The sequence below is a fragment of the Leuresthes tenuis genome, unplaced genomic scaffold (assembly GCF_036924035.1).
Source record: "Leuresthes tenuis unplaced genomic scaffold, fLeuTen1.0.hap1 SCAF_18, whole genome shotgun sequence".
In the NCBI taxonomy this organism is placed as follows: domain Eukaryota; kingdom Metazoa; phylum Chordata; class Actinopteri; order Atheriniformes; family Atherinopsidae; genus Leuresthes; species Leuresthes tenuis.
Window position 1 is genome coordinate 22,658,698 of NW_027325372.1, and position 22,940 is coordinate 22,681,637.

Sequence of the window (22,940 nt, forward strand, 5' to 3'; positions counted from 1 at the left end):
AATATCCTTTTCAAAGGTTTTGGATGACAAATACCTGGCAGAGTCCCAAAAGTCTTATAAGGTGAACTCTGCTTTTATTTCTAATTTAGCTAAAATTATCAGGCTAATTCACATTAAACTGTGAACATTCTATAAGTTAAATTTTTCTGTCTTAACAAAAGTTTGCAAGCTCATACGCACATTTTTTAATGACTTTATTGGTTTTTATTTCTTATATGTAGAGGTTTAATTTTAGTGGCTACTGTGAGCACATTTAAAATGCATTATCATTTAGGTCTAAACACCACCTGGTCTATGGCATCACTGACATCAATTTTGGATGAGTTTATAATAGTCACACACACAAAAACAAATATCAAATAGAAATCAACTCTATACCTCCACATCTTTTGTTTTTTAAAATATAGATTAATTTCATATGCTGTAATGTAATACCAATATTGTTTATTTTTATAGTTTTATTAATTTGTGATCAATGATAAAACACTAAACGAATGATAAATTATTTTTGATTAATTTAAAAGCAGCATGGAGTTGGTCAGTGAGTTTAAGGGTGAGTAGAAACCTCAGATGACAGCGTTTCCTGGCACCTCACTTCCACCACAAGAAGACAACAGCTCACACGTGCACGAGGATGGCTTTCATAATTCAAGAGCACAGCTTTCATTTGCTACATTTCAGAACTTATCATCATCACGAACGACAGAGGCTTATTACAGCACCTCTGGGTCACTCAGATAATCAGCTAGATAAAGCATGTATTTGCAATTATGAGAGTTCAGACACAGCAGAGCTATTCATTTCTCTTTATTTCATATACATATAGAAAATGTTTGGCTCATTTCTTGCACCATATGTATATATATACACACATACATACATACATATATATATATTTAGCATTTACATGGCTTAATTACTTATAATTTAATATTATACATACTGAAAAAAAGGCAATCTTCTCACTTTTTCACATTCATTGGGAAACTGTGCTCCACAGAACACAATGACATAGTACGATCCAGGTGGGTCAATGTCCCTCTGATGTCATCCACTATAATCTTAACTGGGACCGCTGTCACCGCTCATGCTTGGGCATAATGTCTTCTCTGTCCACCACTGCCATACCTGGTCTGTTCAGCTCCTTAGAAGATGGTTCTGTGTAAAATTCAGCCACCACAGGGCAGTGATCTGATGCTACACCACCCCATGACCAGTTATCTGGGATCCAGGGATTAGTCAAGCCCTCTCGCACTACCATGCAGTGGCCTGTCATAAGAAAAAACAAGGAGACCAAAAGTTAACAGACACGTGGGACTGAATGTAGCACAATGTACCAAAGGATTTACTCAGTGAAGATTTAAACCACAAAAATTAGGACATCAGAATGAATCAGAATTAGGACATGTTGTGATACTTGATATACATGTACACAGATAGAACAAACAAATGTAAAAAGCAGTAATGAATAAGAATATACTGCTTTGACACAATGATAACATTACTGTTTTAAATTTTAGGAACCTTAAAAAACTTGCATCACAAAACGGAATTAGTTTAGCTTTAGGCTCAGCTTAAATGGTCTACAATTATATGGCGTCTTAACCTTGTCTTGGTTTTAGTGCTTTTTAGTGTTTTTATTTACCACTCATCACTCAATTGAGATCGGCTTTGCAAGACTCAATATTAAATTTGAACTTCTTTGTAATGACTTCAGACAAAACCTGGATATGTCGAGTGACTCAGGAATTTAATTTGACTTGCAGAGAATGAAAGACGTTAATTGTAATTAACTCAAATGAAACCAAAAATACGAATAAAAAATTTGTTTTGCTGACCTGGTGTCAGCTACTGTAGACATGTTTGTCTGCTAGATGTCTTTTGTAGCATTTGCAATATTAAATTAAGGAAAAACAAAGAAATACCTCGATTAAAAAGGGCACCGCATTCAACATAAGAAATAATATTATAATCAATCTGAATAAGTCTCACAACGCCACTCAGTAGTTCTCGCTTGACTTGACCTCAGTTCAAGGAAACATTCGACAATGATGCATTAAAATAGATGCTAAATATTTATTGAAATACCAAAACATGAACCTTAAATTGCGAGCAAGAAAAAAAAAGTGTGTAATAAGAACATGGAATATGTATCGTGAGGTAGAAAACAACTTGCGACTGTGTAGTGAGATATGTCACGATATTTAACCATATGGAAATGAGTAATAGAGATGCTTCAAAAGAGCAAGAAAATGGAAAAATATTACAGACAGAGTTAAATTTAGGATCCTAATTCTAGACACGAGATACACATTAACTGCTAGCAACTTTCAAGTAATTAATGGTTATAATGCTGCATCTCCAGACACCAAAGGGCTCAACCTTTCCTTTTGGTTGATGTTGGCCATGCACTTCAGCAGTCAGTTGTCTGTTGGTTAGTTTCTGGGGGCTTTCGGCACATCAGGAAAGTTATTAGTCCTCTCTCCCTCTCTAGGGCATCGTCACCACGAACACTTGGCTTTGGCTGATGTCACCAGCAACGTGTAAAAACAATATTATAGTGTTTGTAACCCAGTGCTTATTTTAGTCTATATGTAATTTTATAGCTTTACCTTGGTTTATAGCTTTATGCATTAAGTTACGCTCTTTTGGTATTAAGACATCACATGTTTACGACAGTCGACCAGTGTACACATATATACAGAGAGGAGGGAAAGTGGTCTTGGGGTCTCGTAGCTGCACCAGAGTGAACGTGTACAAGCTAGTTGCCACATTTCTACAACCAGTAACCTTAAGCCACTTGCTGCTTGTGTGATGCAGAGGACTTGTGTGGAGAAGAACTGCCATTTTGTCTGTGCCAGTGATGGAGAAGAGACAAATGCAGCCCTGTCCTCCTCTTCTGGAGTATTTGGATCAGGGTCTAGAATCTCAGTTTCATATAGAAGGGTTAAAAAAAAAAAAAGTCATAAGTAGCGTAGGACATAGGGTTGAAATAGTCCTGGAATTTCTGTTCCCATAAGGTCTAAGGAATATATTTTTAGTGCAGACAAAGATTTGCACTTCCATGTGACAAAATCTGAACAGTATCAATAGTCTTTAACTCATTGTCAGGGAATTGGTGATTTGCAGGATTTATTTTTTATTTTTTTTTTAGATGGGGGAGAGCATCTGGTCAGTCTTTGGTCTGGGGTCCTCCTCTACATTTCAATGTCTTTTGTATATTTTGGCTGATAGGCTATAATTTAAAAGGCTAGCACCAGGGTGTTAATGTTATTCGGTTTATGCAGCATTCAAATCATCTTGCAGACAGTTATTAGGTCAATTTAAAGTGAAGTGATGCTTATCTCTCCCAAGGCTGGTGAAGTCCCAACACCTGTTTAACCTGGTAGGTTTGAGTCTACAAATCCAACACAGGAATGTTAATGGGTCTCCCAGAGATTAGGCATCACTTATTCCACACCGAGTTCGCTACACCTTCCTTGCACATTCAAGAATGTTGTTACTGCTATGGTGCTTTTTCAGCTATTTTGGTAACCCAACAAATAATGTGACATTGAAAATGTCCATATTGATATACATTTTTATTAAAGATTTGCAATAAGAAAGCGACCGATCAAGTGGGGATAGTACTTGTGTCCTCATTCCCATTCCAGCCCCTATAAGGTTAGAAAACTGTGCCCTCCACTTTGTAGCTCTGTCACTCACCTATGGAGCTGACCTACGATTGATGTTTCCAATTAAATACCCTAGGTTTACACTGGTTACATTGGGAGGATCCCACTAGAGGATATACAAGTTAGCTTCCCACTTTTTCCATAGCCTTTGACCACTTTCTATTGTTTGCAAGAAGGGAGAAAATCACAATATTACACTTCCTTTAGTGCAGTTCACTAACAAAAATACTTGAATTCTGATCTGGGCTCCTGTTGAATCCCTTGAAACTTGAAACTCCTCTCAGACAGGGCTTGTACTGAATGACTCATGACTTAGTCTGTTATTCAAATTATTCCAAAAGAGTCATGATAGATTCATAAATGGCATAAGTGTGCTTTTTATATTCTAAAAATTGTCACTCAAAAATATTGGTCTTTGTACAAGCTTGTTTGTATAACTACCTATTTAAAAAAAAAGATTTTTGTTGGGAAAAAAAGATGCACATTACACATTACATTTTGTGAGGGTTAATAAAGGTTTATCATATGTTTATCTTATTTTTGGTTTGTAGGAGGTTCCGACTGGATCATTACATGCAATGATCCAATTGGAATATAGATACACTATCTCCCTCTAACCAGGTACAGAATACAGTGTCTTTGTCTTCAAATGTTGTCTAGGAACTTGCACACAGCACAATAACATACCTACAAAGACACCTTTGACATTTGGAAGAGAATAGTGGGCTATTCCACATGAGTCATGATTTCTCCTACATTCTTGTGATTTTTATACTATCCCACCTGAGTAGATCTTCTTCAGGGAGCGGCTGACCCAGATATTATCCAGACAGCACGTGCCCTGTGGGGAGCGGGTGCTAATATTGGTAAACTGGGTGGATGGTACCAGAGCAAAGAGCTTATCTTTTCTCAGGATGTCAAGTTCAGAGCTCTGAGGAGGGGAGCCAAAGTTTCCCAGTACCACCAACTCCTTTTCACCTGCAGAGGAAGAAATTAAAAACATTAAAGAAATCTAATAATGAACTATTGAAATAATATAATATGAAAATATATATCTGTCCAAGGTTGTTTCATGTTTTATTGAGCCCATTATTACATGAATCTGCTTGATCTGTTTAGGATATGTGCTTTGATGTGTGGAAGACCTCATATGGATTAGTCTATCAAGACAGACTGACCTTTGAGTGTTTCCTGGATGGTGGGCGACAGGCGCAAACACTTAGCGTCATCCGAATTGTGGTTTTTGCAGCTGGACTCTCCTGCAGGGGCTGTTGCCTGAATGTGAATGTTTACCACTGTCAGCTCATTTGAACCAACCTGGTGAGAAAAGTCAGTCATAATGCATAAATACATGCTGGTTTTTGTTAGCATTGCTGCTTATTTGAGAAGAATGTTTTTTTCTTGTTGGCCCTTACGCTGCTTGAGCCGTTTATTTTTTTTGTCCCATGACTGACTTCTACACAACATAACCCATATATTTATCCTGAGTTGGACCCACATGTCAAAGTTCGAAAATCCTAAGAAAGAGGTTTTTTGTTTTTTTCAAACTGCCTAATTACTGTAACTACATTTATTACAATAAACAGGAATGGATATTGCCTTCTAATGTTTTACTTAAGAATGTATCAGTCTGGTCACCACAAATCAGAAATTATTGGGACCTCATGAAGAAAAATTCATTCTGAGAAACAGTAAGACAACAAATTTAATTTAATTTGTTAATATACAAGCAGCCCTGTATTTTAGGTGTGCAACACATAAATAAAATGGATCGACATTCAAAAGGTGATAATAATCACAATTTGGTACAAAAACATTATCCATGCAAGGTGAGTATTTGAGGGGAAAAGAAATATGATTTACATATTTCTCCCCCTACTTGAAGAATATTATTAAATCAGTAAAAAATCTGAACAAATTTCAATGCATTAGGGACAGGGATATAAGCATAAACTGGACACCTATGACAGCACTGCATCACAGAACTTTCATTCAATAGCTGATCCAAACACATGGGCAAGGGATTACTTTGGGAAACCTTTGTCAACGGTTACAATACAGAGATGCACCCAGAAATGTTACTTAAAAATTTACTGTGCAAAAAAACAAGTCTATGTTAACCTTCTCCAGAGGCAGCATCTCGGGGCTAGGAGACAGTGGAAATATGTATGGAACACATATGGAGACTAAATACTAAAATTAGTATTACTATTATGTGGATTTTTTACCTATTTTATTGAGCTGTCATACTGTGCCCTTGGTAAAGAATGTTAATAAATCCATAATCATTGGAAGTAAAGCAGAAGTTGTGGACATTTACTTAATTTGCTCTACTTAGTATATAAAAGGGGGATTGTGTGTTAACAGCAGGTTCTGAAAGGTTATTCTAGCCAAAGACTTTTACACGTATTCTTGGGGCTTACCAGGCCACTTAATTATAATCCTTGCACCATACCAAGTGCACAGATCCATAAGAGGAGAGCTGCCGTTAACAGACGTGGCTGATATCCATTTCTAGCTCTAGAGTCATTCACTTGGAGGTATTATCAGAGTAAGCAGGGTAGGCACCCAGACGTAGGCAGTTAGTAGCCAGGCGAGTCTCCTCGCCACCAGCTTAAGCAGTCCCAGATTCTACAGTAGGCAGTCCCCTGTGTAGCTGAGGGCTCTAAACATTTAAACGGAGAGCTGAACCAGACCATACAGAGGTTAAAACTGGAGATCTAACAATATATATACACTATACTGCCAAAAGTATTCACTCATCTGCCTCTACACGCATATGAACTTAAGTGATATCCCATTCTTTATCCATAGGGTTTAATATGATGTCCGTCCACCCTGTGCAGCAATAACAGCTTCAACTCTTCTGTGCAAGCTTTCCACAAGGTTTAGGAGTGTGTTTATGGGAATTTTTGGCCATTCTTTCAGAAGTACATTTGTGAGGTCAGACACTGATGGTGGCTTCGCTTTAATTCATCCCAAAGGTGTTCTGGTGGAGGCCAGTCAAGTTCTTCCACACCAAACTCACTCAGCCATATCTTTATGGACCTTTATGGATATTGGAACAGGAAGGGGCCATCCTCCAAACTCCACTGCTCCAGTCGCAGCTACTTTATCATAATACCACTGACAGTTAGTGAGGACATTTCACAACTTGGCTTGTTGCACAGTCATGGTACCACTCTGGAATTCATTGTGCTCCTGATAGTGACCCATTCTTTCACAAATGTTTGTAGAATTCAAGCATGCCTAGGTGCTTGAATTTATACATCTGTGGCCATGGAAGTGATTGGAACACCTGAATTTAATTATTTTTGATGGGTGAGTGAGTACTTTTGGTAATATAGTGTATATATAGAATAAGAATAATTAAATAAATAAATTCATCACGAAGAAGAGCTGGAGCCCCGAACCCAATCATGTGCACCTGGACGATCGAGAGCATCCTATCAAGCTGCATCACGGTGTGGTATGGCGCCTGCACCACATCCTGCCGCAGGTCCCTCCAGCACATCGTGAGAGCAGCAGAAAAGATCACAGGCACCTCTCTAATCTCCCCCTCCAAGAACTGTACAACGCCCGCCTCACCCGCAAAGCCATCCATATCGCGGGAGATCCCACCCACACAGCCTCTTCAGCCTGCTGCCATCAGGGAGGAGACTGCGGAGTCTCCGGGGCCAGGACCAGCCGATGGTGGGACAGCTTCTACCACCAGACTGTCAGGGCACTCAACTCCCTCTCTGCTCTGCCCACAAACCAGTATTACAGAATTGACAATAAAGCTGACTTTGACTTGGCTTTGAAATCCTGGTTGCCATTTTAAGTGACTGTGTAATTATCAATTCAGGGATAAATGACAATGACAAATATACATACTTTTAGCTTTTTCATAAAAAGCTCTATAATTACAATAATATGCCAGTTATATTAGTAACAGATGCCTTTTCTGAACACTGCAATCTGTGTTTTTTTACCATGACTTACTAAAAAGTGGGCCAAGTACAGTCGAGGATATGCATGATTCCCGTTACCGTTGATAACAGGAGACTCCATGACTATAGCATCCTTCAGACCAATACCTGATGAGCTGTCCCATAAAAAGCCAGAGAAACTCTCTACCTGTGAACAGACGATCATAGGATCATATTGTTTAATACTTTCATTAATAAAACAAAGCAATGACTAATAACAATAGTTCGGTGTATGTAAATGTTTATGTTTATGTATTTAGCAGACGCTTTTATCCAAAGCGACTTACAAATGAAGATATAACAAGGTATATAAAAAGCTAACAATAAACTACATAGAAGAAACCCACTAGTCCGACTCTGTCACCTCTGACAAAGTCGGACTAGTTGTGTAACAGCAGTGACTGTTGTGTAACAGCAGTATACTGTGACATAAAGACGTCATTTTTCTACACAGAATGTAGTAAATATAAAAGGTCAATGAAGAAGACTTTGTCACAGTTATCAAACAACTACATTTTGTCGTTATTTTAAAATCAGCGTTAAGTATCCATGAAGTGAAAATGACCTAACATGTGATGTCAGGAAATGATGTGTTTGCAAAGTGAAGAAGCAATTGCATAAAAACAAAGTGTGGGTGGATAAAAAAAAAACTGAAGAAAATCATGTGTATAAGTGTTCAAAATAAAACAAAGTAAAAGCAAAGATACAAACACACAAAAATGCACTTATATTATGAAATTAACATTGTAAAAAAAATAAATAAATATGGGCCATTTCTCTCCAATCTGCAGAGGGATTAAAGGCAGTAATTTAGCTGTTATTGTAATTCAAGTCCTGTTATTGCAGTATTTAAGGAGTCTATAAAACATATTTATTGAACTTTGGCAATCAGTAAATAAGTTTGTTTTTTTGACAGCGGTGAAATTTAGTTCATATTCATCATGTCCACAATATAGGTTGCTGCTAAATTTAAAAGCAACAAAAAAAAAAAAACAGTAAGTGCTGGCGAATTAAGTAAGTGGTGTGGTTAGGGCCGTCGCTCCACAGTAAGAAGATTCCTGGTTTGAATCCCGGCTGGGTCTTTACTCTGTTCTACCCATGTATGTGTGGGTTCTCTCCCGGTACTCCAGCTTCATCCCACAGCCCAAAAACATGCATGTTATGTTAATTGGTGTCTTTACATTGACCCTAGGAGTAAGTGTGAGCGTTTGTCTCTGTGTGGCTCTGTGATGGACTGGCGAGCTGTTCAGCGACCCTGAGTTGGTTAAGTGGGTATAGAAAATGGATGATTTTGAATCAGAGCATAATATTAATGCTATCAAAGATGGCTGCCATACCTTGTTGGAATGTCCAGTAGGTTTTTCAGACACTATACTTTTCCACAGCCCTCTGGGCCATTTCCACTTCTGTATACTGGGATGTGTCCCCTGGTTTAACTCCATGCAGAACTGAAACACATGATAAGAGAGGGAACGTTTTTTTTCCGCTATACACGCGATAGTATTAATACTATCTAGCGATTAATAGACTTAATATTAATCATACTTTACAATTTGGTAATAATGTTACAGTTCTGCAAACTGAAAGGAAAGAAGAACCACAGTTTTTGTGGGGTTCTATGAGGAGTAAATTTAGTAGTGAATATGGTGAAAAACAATCCCAAAAAATCAGTTTAACTAAATACCAAACAGTAGCTTGTAGCTGAAATTCTTAATCAAAAAACATGTAACAGCCCTGATCACAGCAAAAACTCCAACTGTGCAATTTACGACTTTGACTCTAAGATACTTATTAGAGACACTTCAAATTACTTCACTGTTTTCAAAAGTAAGTCTCTGAGAGTTATTAGCTTTACAACTAAAACTTAGACCTGTGCATTAAAAAACAATGAAGCATCAGGTGCCAGTGCCAGGTGTTGCTGTTATGTGGTATAATACAGTATAATACAGTAAACACAAAATAAACAAAAACAACATTTTAGATGCATAAATGCCTAAAATGTAACATGGAGCTACACTTAAATTCATAAGTCATAAATTAGCCAGCCACGTGTTACCAAAATCTTAAATTGACTGCTGTTCTGACAAAAAGTATTAAATCATCTTGTTCAATTCAATTCAATAAAATTTTATTTATATAAGCGCCAAATTACAACAATTGTCATCTCAAGGCACTTAAATAACATAGTCCAATTCAAGCCAATTGGAATTCAATTCATTGTAATCATAATCCAATTAATTCATATCGAGCCAATATAAAAAATAATATTCTAGCTAAGGAAACCAACAGATTGCACCGAAACTTGTCTTCAGTCCAATCTCCCGTCCTGAGCATGCCTGTGGCGACTGTGGAAAGGAACGACTCCCTTTTAACAGGAAGAAACCTCTGGCAGAACCAGACTCAGGAAGGGTGGCCATCCGCCTCGACCAGCTGGGGTTTGAGAAGACAGAAAAGAGGGAAAAGAGGGGGGAAAAACACCATAACACCATTCAAAGGATACCTGTTGGAACAGGGAAACACAAGTTAATAACCACAATAATGTCACATGTACATAATATCATTTGAGAAAATAAACAGGGGGAAAAAGAGAGCAAAGTGAGGAAAGGTGTGACAGATGAGGTCCCCCAGCAGTCTAAGCTTATAGCAGCTTAACTATGAGATGTTTCAGGATTACCTGAGCCATCCCTAACTATAAGCTTTATCAAAAAAGGAAAGTTTTAAGCCTAATCTTAAAAGTGGAAAGGGTGTCTGCTTCCCGGACATTTACTGGCAGCTTATTCCACAAGAGGGGGGCCTGATAACTGAAGGTTCTGCCTCCCATTCTACTTTTAGAAACTCTGGGAACAACAAGTAAACCTGCAGTTTGGGAACGAAGTGCTCTGTTAGGAAAATATCTTACAATGAGATCTTTAAGATATGATGGAGCTCGGTCATTAAGAGCTTTATATGTGAGGAGAAAAATCTTAAATTCTATTCTGAATTTAACAGGGAGCCAATAAAGAGAAGCTAAAACTGGAGAAACATGATCTCTCCTGTTAGGTCTCATCTGAACTCTGGCTGCAGCATTTTGGATCAGCTGGAAGATTTTCAGTGAATATGTGGGACAGCCCAACAATAGTAGTAGAATTACAGTAGTCCAATCTTGAAGTAACAAATGCATGAACCAGTTTCTCTGCATCACCCTGAGACAGGATGTTACTGATTTTAGCAATATTACGAAGGTGAAAGAAGGCAGTCCTAGAAATCAGTTTTATATGTGCGTCAAATGATCAATTCTGATAAAAAATAACTCCAAGGTTCCTCACTGTAGAACAAGAAGCCAAGGAAATACCATCTGGAGTAACTATATAACTCGACAATTTCTCCCTGAAGCGCTGCGGTCCAAAGAGAACAACTTCAGTTTTGTCTGAATTTAAAAGCAGACAGTTCTGAGTCATCCAGGTCTTTATGTCTTTAAGACATGCTTGTAGTCTGACCAACCTATTGGTTTCATGTGGTTTCATAGATAAGTACAGCTGAGTATCATCAGCATAACAATGGGAATTTATGCCATGCTGTCTAATAATGTTACCTAATGGAAGCATGTACAAAGTAAAAAGAATTGGTCCAGGCACAGAACCCTGAGGAACTCCATGATTTACTCCAACGTGTGAGGAAGATTCTTCATTTACAAGAACAAACTGGAATCTATCAGATAAATATGACTTAAACCAGCCTAATGCAGTTCCTTTAATCCCAATAACATGTTCAAGTCTCTGTAACCGAATGCTGTGATCGATCGTATCAAATGCATCACTGAGATCCAACAGGACAAGCACAGAAACAAGTCCGCTATTGGAGGCTAAGAGGAGATCATTGGTAACTTTCACCAGTCCTGTTATTAAAAAAAAACAACAAAAAATAAAAAGCTAGGGATCCTTCGGCACAGCTACAGCTGCAGCGAGTATTTCAAACGCATGCAGGTTAATCTAGGTCAATGTTTGGTAATTCTGACAATTATTTGACATCACAACTTTATGTCTGCTTTTGATTGGTTTCCAGACTAGTCATGTGCAGATCAAAGGGAATGTGATTATTCATTTTAACACTTGAGGGCAGATTAACTGGTCATAAACATGTTTTTCCTATCTGCCAAACAGTTACTAAGAAAAAAAAACAGTTCAGTGAACTCAAATATCCTCTTCTTGCTTGACAAAGAGGAAGCATCTTATGGTGACATCACTAAAAGCTGGCCTCACCACCTGCTTTAAAATGTGCCTCAAACCCATTTTCCGGCTCGCACAGAAGGTTTCACACAACCAAACGCCACCGCAACCTTAACCTCTCTAAAGCCCACTTCACTTTGTGACATACCATTGTCTGTGGGGTTGTGGAATTGCCAATCAGCGGTAAACAAAGCAGATTTCATTATGGCTTATGCCAACCACCAGTCTCTTGACATCCTGGCTCTCACTGAAACCTGGATTAAGCCTGACAACACAGCTACCCTGGCTGCACTTTCAACCAACCACTCATTTTCCCCATACCTCTCGTACATCTGGGAGAGTTGGTGGAACGGGCATGCTCATTTCCAACAAATGGAAATACACCCAACTGCTACCTGATGCTAAATACAATACCTTTGAATACCATATCATCCTGGTAACTGCACCAGTCAAAATCTATATGATTGTCGTATATCGCCCACCAGGACAACTCGGTGACTTTCTAAATGAACTAGACACCTTGCTCTCTTCTATCCCGGAGCATGACTGTCCCATAATTGTCCTTGGTGACATGAACATCCACCTTGACAGTCCTAACTCTTCTGATGTTCTGACAATAATGCACTTGTTTGAGCTACAACTGCTCAGCAGTCCTCCGACCCATAAAGCTGGCAAACTGCTGGATCTCGTTTTCTCAAGAAACTGTGCCACAGAGGCCCTATCTGTCACACCTCTGCATTTCTCTGACCACTATTTCATACAGTTCAGAGTGAGTCTCCCGAGAAGACCATCTGCTTCTACCCTTATGGTTTCCTTCCGCCGCAATCTCCACAACCTATCGCCCACCCGCTTCTCCTCCGTTGTTGCCTCCGCTCTTCCAACCTCCAGCACATTCTCCTCCCTTCAGGTTAATGATGCCACGGAGTCCCTTTGCTCTACACTGAGCTTATCTCTGGATAGTCTGTGTCCTCTATCCACCAATCCACCCTATCCTCCCAGTCTCACCCCTGGCTTAATGATACTCTCCAAGCGTTGCGCACCAATCTCAGAGCTGCCGAAAGGAAATGGCACAAGTCAAAAGATCCTGCAGATCTAGCTACTGTCATCATTCGCATCCAGTGTTACTGATGCAAAAAAGTCTTTCTACATCAACAAGATTTCATAGTCCTACTGACACCCGGAAACTTTTTTCCACCTTCAAAACTATACTTAATCCTCCACCTCTGCCACCTGCTACCAATCTAACAGCAGACACCTTTGCCTAATTTTTTTACTGACAAAGTGGCAGCTATAAGCAAACAGTTTACAGAACCTGGTACCACAAAATCTGCATGCAGAAGTCCTACTGCATCATTTTCCTCATTTACCCCTCTCGCTCAGAGCAGTGTGTCTAAACTTCTCACATGTAGCCGTCCTACTACATGCCCGCTGGACCCCATCCCTACTAATCTTCTCCAATCAATTGCTCCTACTGTAACTGCAGCAGTCACGCATGTGATTAATGCTTCACTGACATCGGGCACATTTCCTACAACATTCAAGCAAGCTCAGGTTACACCGCTGCTCAAGAAACCTTCCCTCCCTCCAACTCATGTGGAGAATTATCGGCCGGTCTCTCTCCTCCCGTTTCTGTCTAAAATCATTGAAAGGGCGCCTCCTTGACCCAAACCAATCTGGGTTTAAAAGTGGACACTCCACCGAAACGGCTCTGTTGGCTGTGACAGAAGCCTTAAAAGAAGCCAGAGCGACAGCTAAGTCCTCTGTACTTATCCTGCTTGACTTATCAGCTGCATTTGACACTGTCAACCACAGTAACCTTTTGTCCATACTCTCTAGCATGGGCATCACAGGGAGAGCACACTCCTGGTTTGAATCATACCTCATTGGTCGGTCATTCAAAGTATCCCTGGTCCGAATCAAATTCAAGTCACTGATGTTAGCCTACAAAGTGCTTAATGGAACGGCTCCCATCTACTTGAATGCTCTTGCAAAGGCTTATGTCACAACTCGGTCCTTCCGTTCGTCCCAGGATTGTCGTCTAGCAGTGCCTACACCATGCCTAAGAAAATCCAAACTCTTTTCATGTGTCGTCCCACGATGGTGGAATGACCTACCGAGCACTACCAGAACAGGGGCGTCCATGTCTATCTTCAACAAGTTCTTGAAAACCCAGCTCTTCAGAGAGCATCTCCTATCCTAGCACTTACCTTGTACTTCCCTACCACTTCTATCTTTGCACTTTATCTTTCTGCACTTCCTTCTATGCCTGCACCCTATCTCTACTCTGTCACCTCTGACAGAGTCAGACTAGTGGGTTTCTTCTATGTAGTTTATTGTTAGCTTTCTGTATAGCTTGTTATATCTTCATTTGTAAGTCGCTTTGGATAAAAGCGTCTGCTAAATACATATACATAAACATAACATAAACATAAAAGCTGATTTAACCAGTGTAATACTCTGGAGAACAAACTAAGGATTTTCAAGGAAAAGAAAATAGCCGCAAAGAAGAATATTCTCAAAAAAGTCTAACATCCCAGGTTTGATTGACATGTGAGGCTAATTTTAAATCGAAATGCTACCTGACAGGCTCCCGGTAGTGCAGCAGGAAATTCAGAAAGACCCCACTTACATGTTCATATATACATGCATGACCTGTGAGAGATCCAAGATGAAATTACATCAATTAATATTCAAATTGACGAACTTCAATAATAAATGCATACTACAGTACAGCTCAAGTTTTTACATTATGTTTCTGTTTTGAATTACGCTCTACAGCCTGATGTAATGTATGCTTTAAGAGGGTTTCTTTCTAAAAAAAAACATTTCAGGAGCATTGCCATTCATTGCTGGGTTAACCTCTGTTATATATAACTTGCCAATCAGGTTAAACTGAATTGACAAAATTAATGTATTTGCATACTGGGGCTGCCACGATTAGTCGACTAGTCACGATTATGTTGACTATTAAAATCGTCGACGACGAATTTAATAGTCAACATTTTTTTTTGTTTAATTTTGTAAATAATTCCTTAATTTCAGGTGCCTACCTCATTTGATTTAAATGCAGCTATGTTTGATGCCAGAGACAATGGCATGGATGGAAGGAAAGAAAAACCTAAAAAAAAACAAACCTTAAGTATTTATTTAGTATTTTAGTATTTTAGTATAGTATTTTAAATTATTGTGTGTTGCAACAAGCTGCATATTTCATTAAAGGGTTAATGAACTATGATAGTCTTTTTTTTAGTTAGCACTCCATGACTCCAACACTCCAAGCTGAAAGATGATGTTTTTTTAAGAGCAGCTGCATCCTGGTGCGATAAGCTGTATGTTTTACTTTCAGTATACGTATGATCCAATTAGTTGACTAATCGAAAAAAATAATCGGTGTTTAGTCGACTATTAAAATAATCGTTTGTGGCAGCCCTATTGCCTTCATTACATCGATACATTTTTCAACACCATTTCCTCAGCTCATACATCCACCATTAAGACAACAATCAGAACTACTATTTTCTGTCTTTCTCAGCATTTGTATTATATCTTAATTCAATCCCACTCATTATCCAATCAACACTGAGAACACACATATTCACTTCCTATAAAAGAGCTGCTGTTGAGGCGGGCTTCCTTTTAAAACGGAAGCACAAGATGGCCTCCTCAAGGAACACACTCGAAAAGGTGAGGTATTACAAAAAAAAGCACATTTTCCTTTTAGAAGGAGTATAATCCACATCCTTCAATTGAAGTAAAAAGAGAAAGAAAAAACTGAATGTGTTCTTGATATTCACCGTTCTATACGTATTAAGGTAGTTCTAGAACAAAATATTTAAAAAAGAAAATTCATAATGCTTTTGTTAGAGTATTTTGCCCAAATCCCCTCAACACAAATTTTATTGAGTGTTAATGTCAGTAGATCTTGTTTCAGCATACTTTTCGGTCCATCCTAATGTCAGTTAGTTGCACATATAAAAATTAGATACAATGTAAAATGAGCAGTGAAAAGTTGTCAGGCTCAGAACGATCAAATTATTTTACCCTTTACAGCTGGTATCTGCATGTTATCTGGATCAAATCCATTTGAATTTTGATCGTCATTTGGTCTTACAATAGGTTTTTGTTCTATTAACTAAACCATATTTCAATCACTAAAAAGATGGTTGGTTGACCTGGTTGACTTGACAACAAACGACAAACATGATAAGATTACAGCATGAGGCTGGGCAGGTCGATCAAGCTCAACTTAATCAATTTCACCATAACTCATCTTTGTATAAAACCCACTCTTGGTGGAATACTGTCCAGCCATATCAACTTATCTGACTGATAACAACTTTACTTAGAGTATCCACCACACGAGAAAAATCTAAACAAAAAATAACGAAGTAGTGGACCCTGGACCCAGTGTATAAACTTTAGAGGTGCAAAATCCAGCCACATTTTCACTGAAGCAAGTGCGTTATATCTGTAATAGTTAAAAATGAATCATCTAATAACAAATATTTGAGATAATCATCATTTAGACCGCATGGCATACATTTCCATTGCTATGGTGATGATACTCAGCTGTACTTTTCTATGAAATGGTCAGACTGTTTAAGACAAATTCAGGCAAAACTTTTTTATCTTTTGACCTGAGCGCTTCAGGAAGAAATTGTCTAGTTATATAGTTACTCCAGATGGCATTTCCTTGGCTTCTAGTACTGCAGTGAGGGACCTTGGAGTTATTTTTGACCAGAATTTATCATTTGACACACATATAAAACAGGTTTCTCGGACTGCCTTCTTTCACCTTAGCAATATTTGTAATATTGCCAAAATCAGGAACATCTTATCTCAGAGTGATGCAGAAAAACTAGTTCATGCATTTGTTATTTCAAGATTGGACTACTGTAATTCTACTACTATTGTAACTTTAAGATTAGGCCTAAAACTAGGGATGGTTCAGGTGATCCTGAAACATCCCATAGTTAAGCTGCTATAGGCCGAGACTGCTGGGTTACCTCTTAAGTCACACCTTTCCTCACTTTACTCCTTAGCTAGGAAATTGTTTTTGAATTGGCTCCGTATGTATGAATCTACAATTAATTAATTGGATTTCATTGGATTATGATTACAATGAATTGGACTATAATTGCTTTGAATAGGATTGTATTATTGAAGTGCCTTGAGATGACATTTGTTGTGATTTGGCACTAGATAAATAAAAGTTAATTGAATTGTCTTCTATCAATTGTTTGAAAACAACTGGGTGAAAGTGACAATCAACTGGCAGTCATCTGGCAGAGCAGATGCAGTTTAAGACTTTTAAACCAGTAAGACTTTTAAACCAGTTTTGCTACTGGGATAGGAACTTCATTCAAAAAGACTGCTCAATGAGGTCAGGTGTTGAAGTGGTCATCCATCAATTAAAAGGTTTTGTGTTGATCCCCATACCATCCAGGGGTCAATTGGTGACTCTAGGAGTGAGTGTGAGTGTGCATGGTTGGGTCTCTTGTTTGTCTCCAGAATGCTGGCTGGGGCCTAATTGTGTTCCCCCCATATATGTGTGGGTTCTCTCCGGGGATTCCAGCTTCCTCCCACCGCCCAAAAACATGCATATTATGTTAATTGGTGTCTCTAAATTGACCCTAGGAGTGAGTGTGAGTCTTTGTCTCTGTTACCCCTTTTCCACCAAATCAGCTCCAGGGCTGGTTCAGGGCCAGTGCTCGTGCTGGTGCACAGTTTGCTTTTCCATAGCTCAGGGTGCTAAGGGGAGCCATGTCATTACATCAGCGTATACGTCAGTTACGTTGCTGCATTTGCATACACCTTGGCGCAAACATTGACGCAACAACACAAGGAGAAGAAGAAGAAGAAGCAGCAGCAAAAACAACAACAACAATAATAATGGATGACTTCGCATTTGTACAGCTGCTGCTTTACGGTGCTTCATTGGGATTAGAAAACGACAGATCCAATATTTTTGTGTTGCTCGACAGGTTTTGAGTGGACGGCGATTACGTTTTAGGAGACAGGTGATAGTCTAATAACGTTTTTACTACTTACACTGAATGTGAGATGGTTATGTTAGCCTTTGTTATGAGCTAACGTTAACCGGTGTTATGTCCCTGCTGGTCACAAATTCGCAAACTTGCTATTGTAGATGGTTTTAACAACTTTCCTTTCCTCTAGCCTTTTAAACAAGCAAAGAGCTGGTGCTACCCTGGAATCGTTTTTTGTTTCTGGACCAGAGCCAGTTCTTTGTCAGTGGAAACAGAAAACCCGGTTCCAAACTGGCCCCGAACCAGCCCTGGAACTGATTTGGTGTAAAATGTTTATGTTTATGCGACTTACAAATGAAGATATAACAAGCTATATAAAAAAAGCTAACATAGAAGGAACTCACTAGTCAGACTCTGTCAGAGGTGAAAGAGTAGAGATAGAGTGCAGGCATAGAGGAAAGTACAGAAAGAAAGTGCAGAGATAGAGGGGATAGGGAAGTACAAGGTAAGTGCTAGGATAGGAGATGCTCTCTGAAGAGCTGGGTTTTCAAGAATTTCTTGAAGATAAACAGCACTAACTGTTCTGGTAGTGCTCGGTAGGTCAATCCACCATCGTGGAACGACACATGAAAAGAGTTTGGATTGTCTTAAGCGTGGTATTGGCACTGCTAGACAACAATCCTGCGACCGAGTTGTGACATAAGCCTTTGCAAGAGCATTCAAATAGATGGGAGCCGTTCCATTAAGCACTTTGTAGGCTAACATCAGTGACTTGAAATTGATATGGGCGGCTAAGGGTAGCCAGTGGAGTTCAATGAACAGAGGGGTGATGTGTGCTCTTTTAGGCTGATCGAAGACCAGACGCACAGCTGCGTTCTGGACCATCTGCAGAGGTTTCATGGCACAGGCTGGGAGACCAGTTAGGAGAGCATTACAGTAGTCAAGGCGGGAGATAACCATGGCCTGCACCAGGAGCTGAGTGGCCTGTTGGGTTAGGTATGGTCTGATCTGATCTTTCTTGTGTTTAGCAATGCAAAGCAGCATGAACGAGCAACAGAGGTAACGTGATCTTTAAAGTTTAGTTGGTCATCAGTCATGACACCCAAGTTTCTAGCTACCTTTGATGGAGCAAGAGATAGGGATTCAGTTTGGATGCAGATACTGTGGTGTATGATTGGTTTAGCTGGGAAGACAAGCAGTTCAGTTTTTGGGAGGTTAAGTTGGAGGTGATGGGCTTTCATCCATTTTGACATGTCAGAGAGACAGTCTGAGATTCATGCTGAGACCGTGTGGTTGTCACGTGGGAATGACAGATAGAGCTGGGTATCATCAGCATAACATTGGTATGAGAAGCCATGTGATTGGATGATCTGTCCCAGTGAGGTGGTGTATACGGCAAAGAGAATAGGTCTCAGTACTGAACCTTGGGGGACCCCTGTGGCGAGGTGGTGCACTGCAGAAGTGTGACCAAGCCAGGATACTTTGAATGACCGACCAATGAGGTATGATTCAAGCCAGGAGTGTGCTCTCCCTGTGATGCCCATGCTAGAGTATGGACAAAAGGATACTGTGGTTGACAGAGTCAAATGCAGCCGATAAGTCGAGCAGGATAAGTACAGAGGACTTAGCTGTCGCTCTGGCTTCTTTTAAGGCTTCTGTCACAGCCAACAGAGCCGTTTCGCTGGAGTGTCCACTTTTAAACTCACATTGATTTGGATCAAGGAGGTTGTTATGTGAGAGGTAATCAGTGATCTGCTTAAATATTGCCCTTTCAATGGCTTTAGACAGAAACGGGATGAGAAAGACGGGTAGTTCTCCACATGAGTTGGAGGGAGGGAAGGTTTCTTGAGCAGCGGTGTAACCCGAGCTTGCTTGAATGTGGTAGGAAATCACATACGTGACTGCTGCAGTTACAGTAAGAGCAATGGATTGGAAAAGATTAGTGGGAACGGAATCCAGCGGGCTTGTAGTAGGAGAGCTACATGTGAGAATATAAACCTAGCAGAGCTCTTAGATCCAAGGATTCAAGTCAGCTTGTCCAGTCTGGAGTCCAGACTGAACATGGAGAAGCAGTATTTAGCTGTTATGCTGCAAACAAGTGGAACAAGAACAAGTGGAGATTAAACTTTCACCAAATGTAGAAATTTTTTAATCCAGGTTAAAAGAAAATTTTTCTCATGTGTCTATGCATGACATTTGCACAGTATCTTTTAATTTATCTAGACTGTTGCTCATCTTTAATAATTTCTATTTCATTTAAATTATTTTAGTTCTTTCTCTTTATATTCTTTTATGGATTTTTAATGCTTCTTCCACTCCCCGCTGCAATGCTTTTATTTTTTGTACAGCACTTTTAATTGTTTTGTACATGAAATGTGCTATATACAAATAAACTTGACTTGTCTTTGGATTGGAAAATATTTTCCATTTCAGTAGGCTCCTCTTCATCACTTGATTCCTCATCGTCAGTTGGAGCAAAATCTTAAGCATTTTCAGTGATGTTCTCTCCTTCTGGACTTCCGACTGTTCTTCTGTAGGTTTTTCTTAATCTCCCTCCTTCTCCACATGGCTAAAAATGAGGTCAAGACTCTGTGATACAGTGTAGGTCCTCTTCATTGTGCTGTCTCAGAGTGAAATGCCCCAAGGATGCTGTGAACTCTTTTTTTTTTTTTTGTTTATCTTTATCTTTTCCCTAATTGGGGCTAAGGCATGTCAAAGGTGTGAAATTAACACACTCTACAGGGGGTTAGATGTCATTAGGTGTGTGGATGTATGTTCTTTGCGCTGGAAAGTGCAATAGTGTAACCCATTGCATCATTAAATTTGGCCAGGTCAAACTGACCCGGGAAGACCACAGATGCTATAGATTTGAATAAAACAGACTGTTTTTTTTTTAAGTCAATTAATTGTAATTGTTAATTGTATTAATTGATTTGCAAAGAGCATAGTATGGAACCATCCATGTCATTGTCAGGCAATTATGTGAAAGAAACCCAAAGTTATGTCAGATTAACTTTTGAAAACGGGTGAAATTGACCCGAAGACAACAAGGAGGGTTTTAAAAAACATCCATATTGCTGGATACATTCAACGGCCACCATGGACGTCATAACATGTACCTCGCTCAGTTGAGAAAATATTTGAAAAAAGCAAACAAGTGTCTAATGCAATCGTAACCTATTGTATAATTCATTACATGTAGCATTCACTTGAACCACTATGATGTTTTTCAGCTTTGAGTTGTTTTAGATGGTGAAAATTCATCATCCACCTTTGTGGCACTGCTCCAACAAGCTTTGACAGAATTCTTCCCTAATTGCCTAAGAGTGAAAGTACAGGAGAGGACAGTTAAAACTGGAAATAGAAGACATTTACACTTGGGAGACACACACACACACACACACACACACACACACAGAATAGAGAACACACATTAAACGACATTACTGAGTGTATTTCCCCGAGTAACGAGTAATTTTATTTACAATATATTGTTGTAAATCAAAGCAACTATCAGCGTCAGCGGTAGTTTCTCCCACTTGATCAGTATGAGGTGGGCTTTACTCTACCTTATCAAGAGCTTCCCGCTCCAGGAGGTCCTGTACTGCCAATAACTTGATGCTGCAATCAGAGAGAGAAGAGATGAGTTTCACATTCACATTCTAACTTTACTTGTACCATCATATCAACACCAGACACCTGAGATCCACAAGCTTTGCTTCAGAAATTGCTTTAAGCCACATATAAAGTCACCCATGGCCCACAGGTACTGTTTTTTGGTTGATGTGAACATTAGAAGGTGTAAAATCTACATGTTTTCATAAATGTTTATCGTTTCATCAGGCACACTAATGATGTACTATATTACATAGCATTAAGTATCAGGTAGTGTTGACACAAGTATTCAAACTGGATTCGCAATATCGTAAACAACAGGTTTCCTCAGGTCAAAGTGGCGCAGGGCTGATAAAATCTGTCAAGCTCTTCCTGAAGCACCGTTGTTTTGAATTTTACGTGTAAACATATTATTGCACTGAAAAGGAGGGGCCGTTTATTAGAAGAAAAAAAAAGGTAGACCAACAGTCAGCACAATAAAAAGCAGTATATATCTGAGAAGCACAAGCGCCTTTCCTCTGCCTTCATTTGGCTGTGAAGATGAACTGCATTGTATTGCACAGCAGTTCAATGGTTTAAGAAGAGGTGTCCAAACTGCGGCCCGCCATCCATTTTTAATTGGTCCATATCCAAGTCTAAAAATCTAATGGACAATGGCCCACACATGATATTTGTGGTTTCCTGTGTTGTACTTATTAGTTTAAACAGTAGGCAGAGCTACTTGCTTGAACAAGGCAGCATCTCCACAAAGCAACCAATCAAAGAAAATAAATTTGCTCACGGTCACCAGAAATGGCGCAACCAAAGAGATGCAAGATTGCAAGAAAATTTGAGGCAGTGGAAAAATTTATATTTTTTCATGGAAACCAAAGGGAAGTGTGTTTGTTTGATTTGCAGTGAGGGTGTTGCTGTGATGAAAGAGTACAATGTACGAAGGCATTATGAAACAAAACTTGAGTTGTCACGATACCAAAATAAGTAACCGCGATACTATACCAGACAAAGTATCACGGTTTCAGGTATGATCGCGATACTGCAGCCTTATTAATACTTATTAACTACGTATGTTGTTATGTGCATGATAAACATAATACTAATATAAATAATCGACTTAGGATAACAAATCCACTGTCTTTTAAAAAATTTTTTGACAATATAACATAATAAAACAGAGGACAAAATACAATCAACAGGAACTGATTCCCTGTGAAACTATATTTTTATGTATTTTCTAGGTGCTTTCTAGGTGTCTGGGTGACGACACTGCAGGTGTTTTATGAGGTTGGATGTGTTGCCTCCTTTGGCTCCACTGGCAGTGCCTGCCTTCGTCTATTGCTTTACCGTCTGTGCCTTGTTTAAACCCAAAACAGTTCCAAATATGGCCGTTGGAGTTTGTTTTTAATGGTGCCACTGGCACGCTGCGACAAAATCGCCGCTCGGGCCCGGTGCTTCGGCCATGGTGAGTGTGTGTGTGTGTGTGTGTTGTCT

At 39.2% G+C, this 22,940-nt stretch overlaps 1 protein-coding gene across 1 annotated transcript in view; it reads right to left on the bottom strand.

Annotated features, from left to right (window-relative positions):
* Positions 1-799: 799 nt before the first annotated feature.
* eepd1 (endonuclease/exonuclease/phosphatase family domain containing 1) overlaps positions 800-22,940 on the bottom strand; it is a 50,794-nt gene continuing 28,653 nt past the window's right edge. Inside the window, exons 2-7 of the mRNA XM_072370307.1 lie at positions 21,407-21,458; positions 8,983-9,093; positions 7,659-7,793; positions 4,853-4,991; positions 4,458-4,652; positions 800-1,269 (exon numbers count right to left, since the gene is read on the bottom strand). Of these exons, the coding sequence (XP_072226408.1) occupies positions 1,079-1,269; positions 4,458-4,652; positions 4,853-4,991; positions 7,659-7,793; positions 8,983-9,093; positions 21,407-21,458 (823 nt within the window). The 3' untranslated portion in view covers positions 800-1,078. The remainder of the gene's footprint in view (positions 1,270-4,457; positions 4,653-4,852; positions 4,992-7,658; positions 7,794-8,982; positions 9,094-21,406; positions 21,459-22,940) is intronic.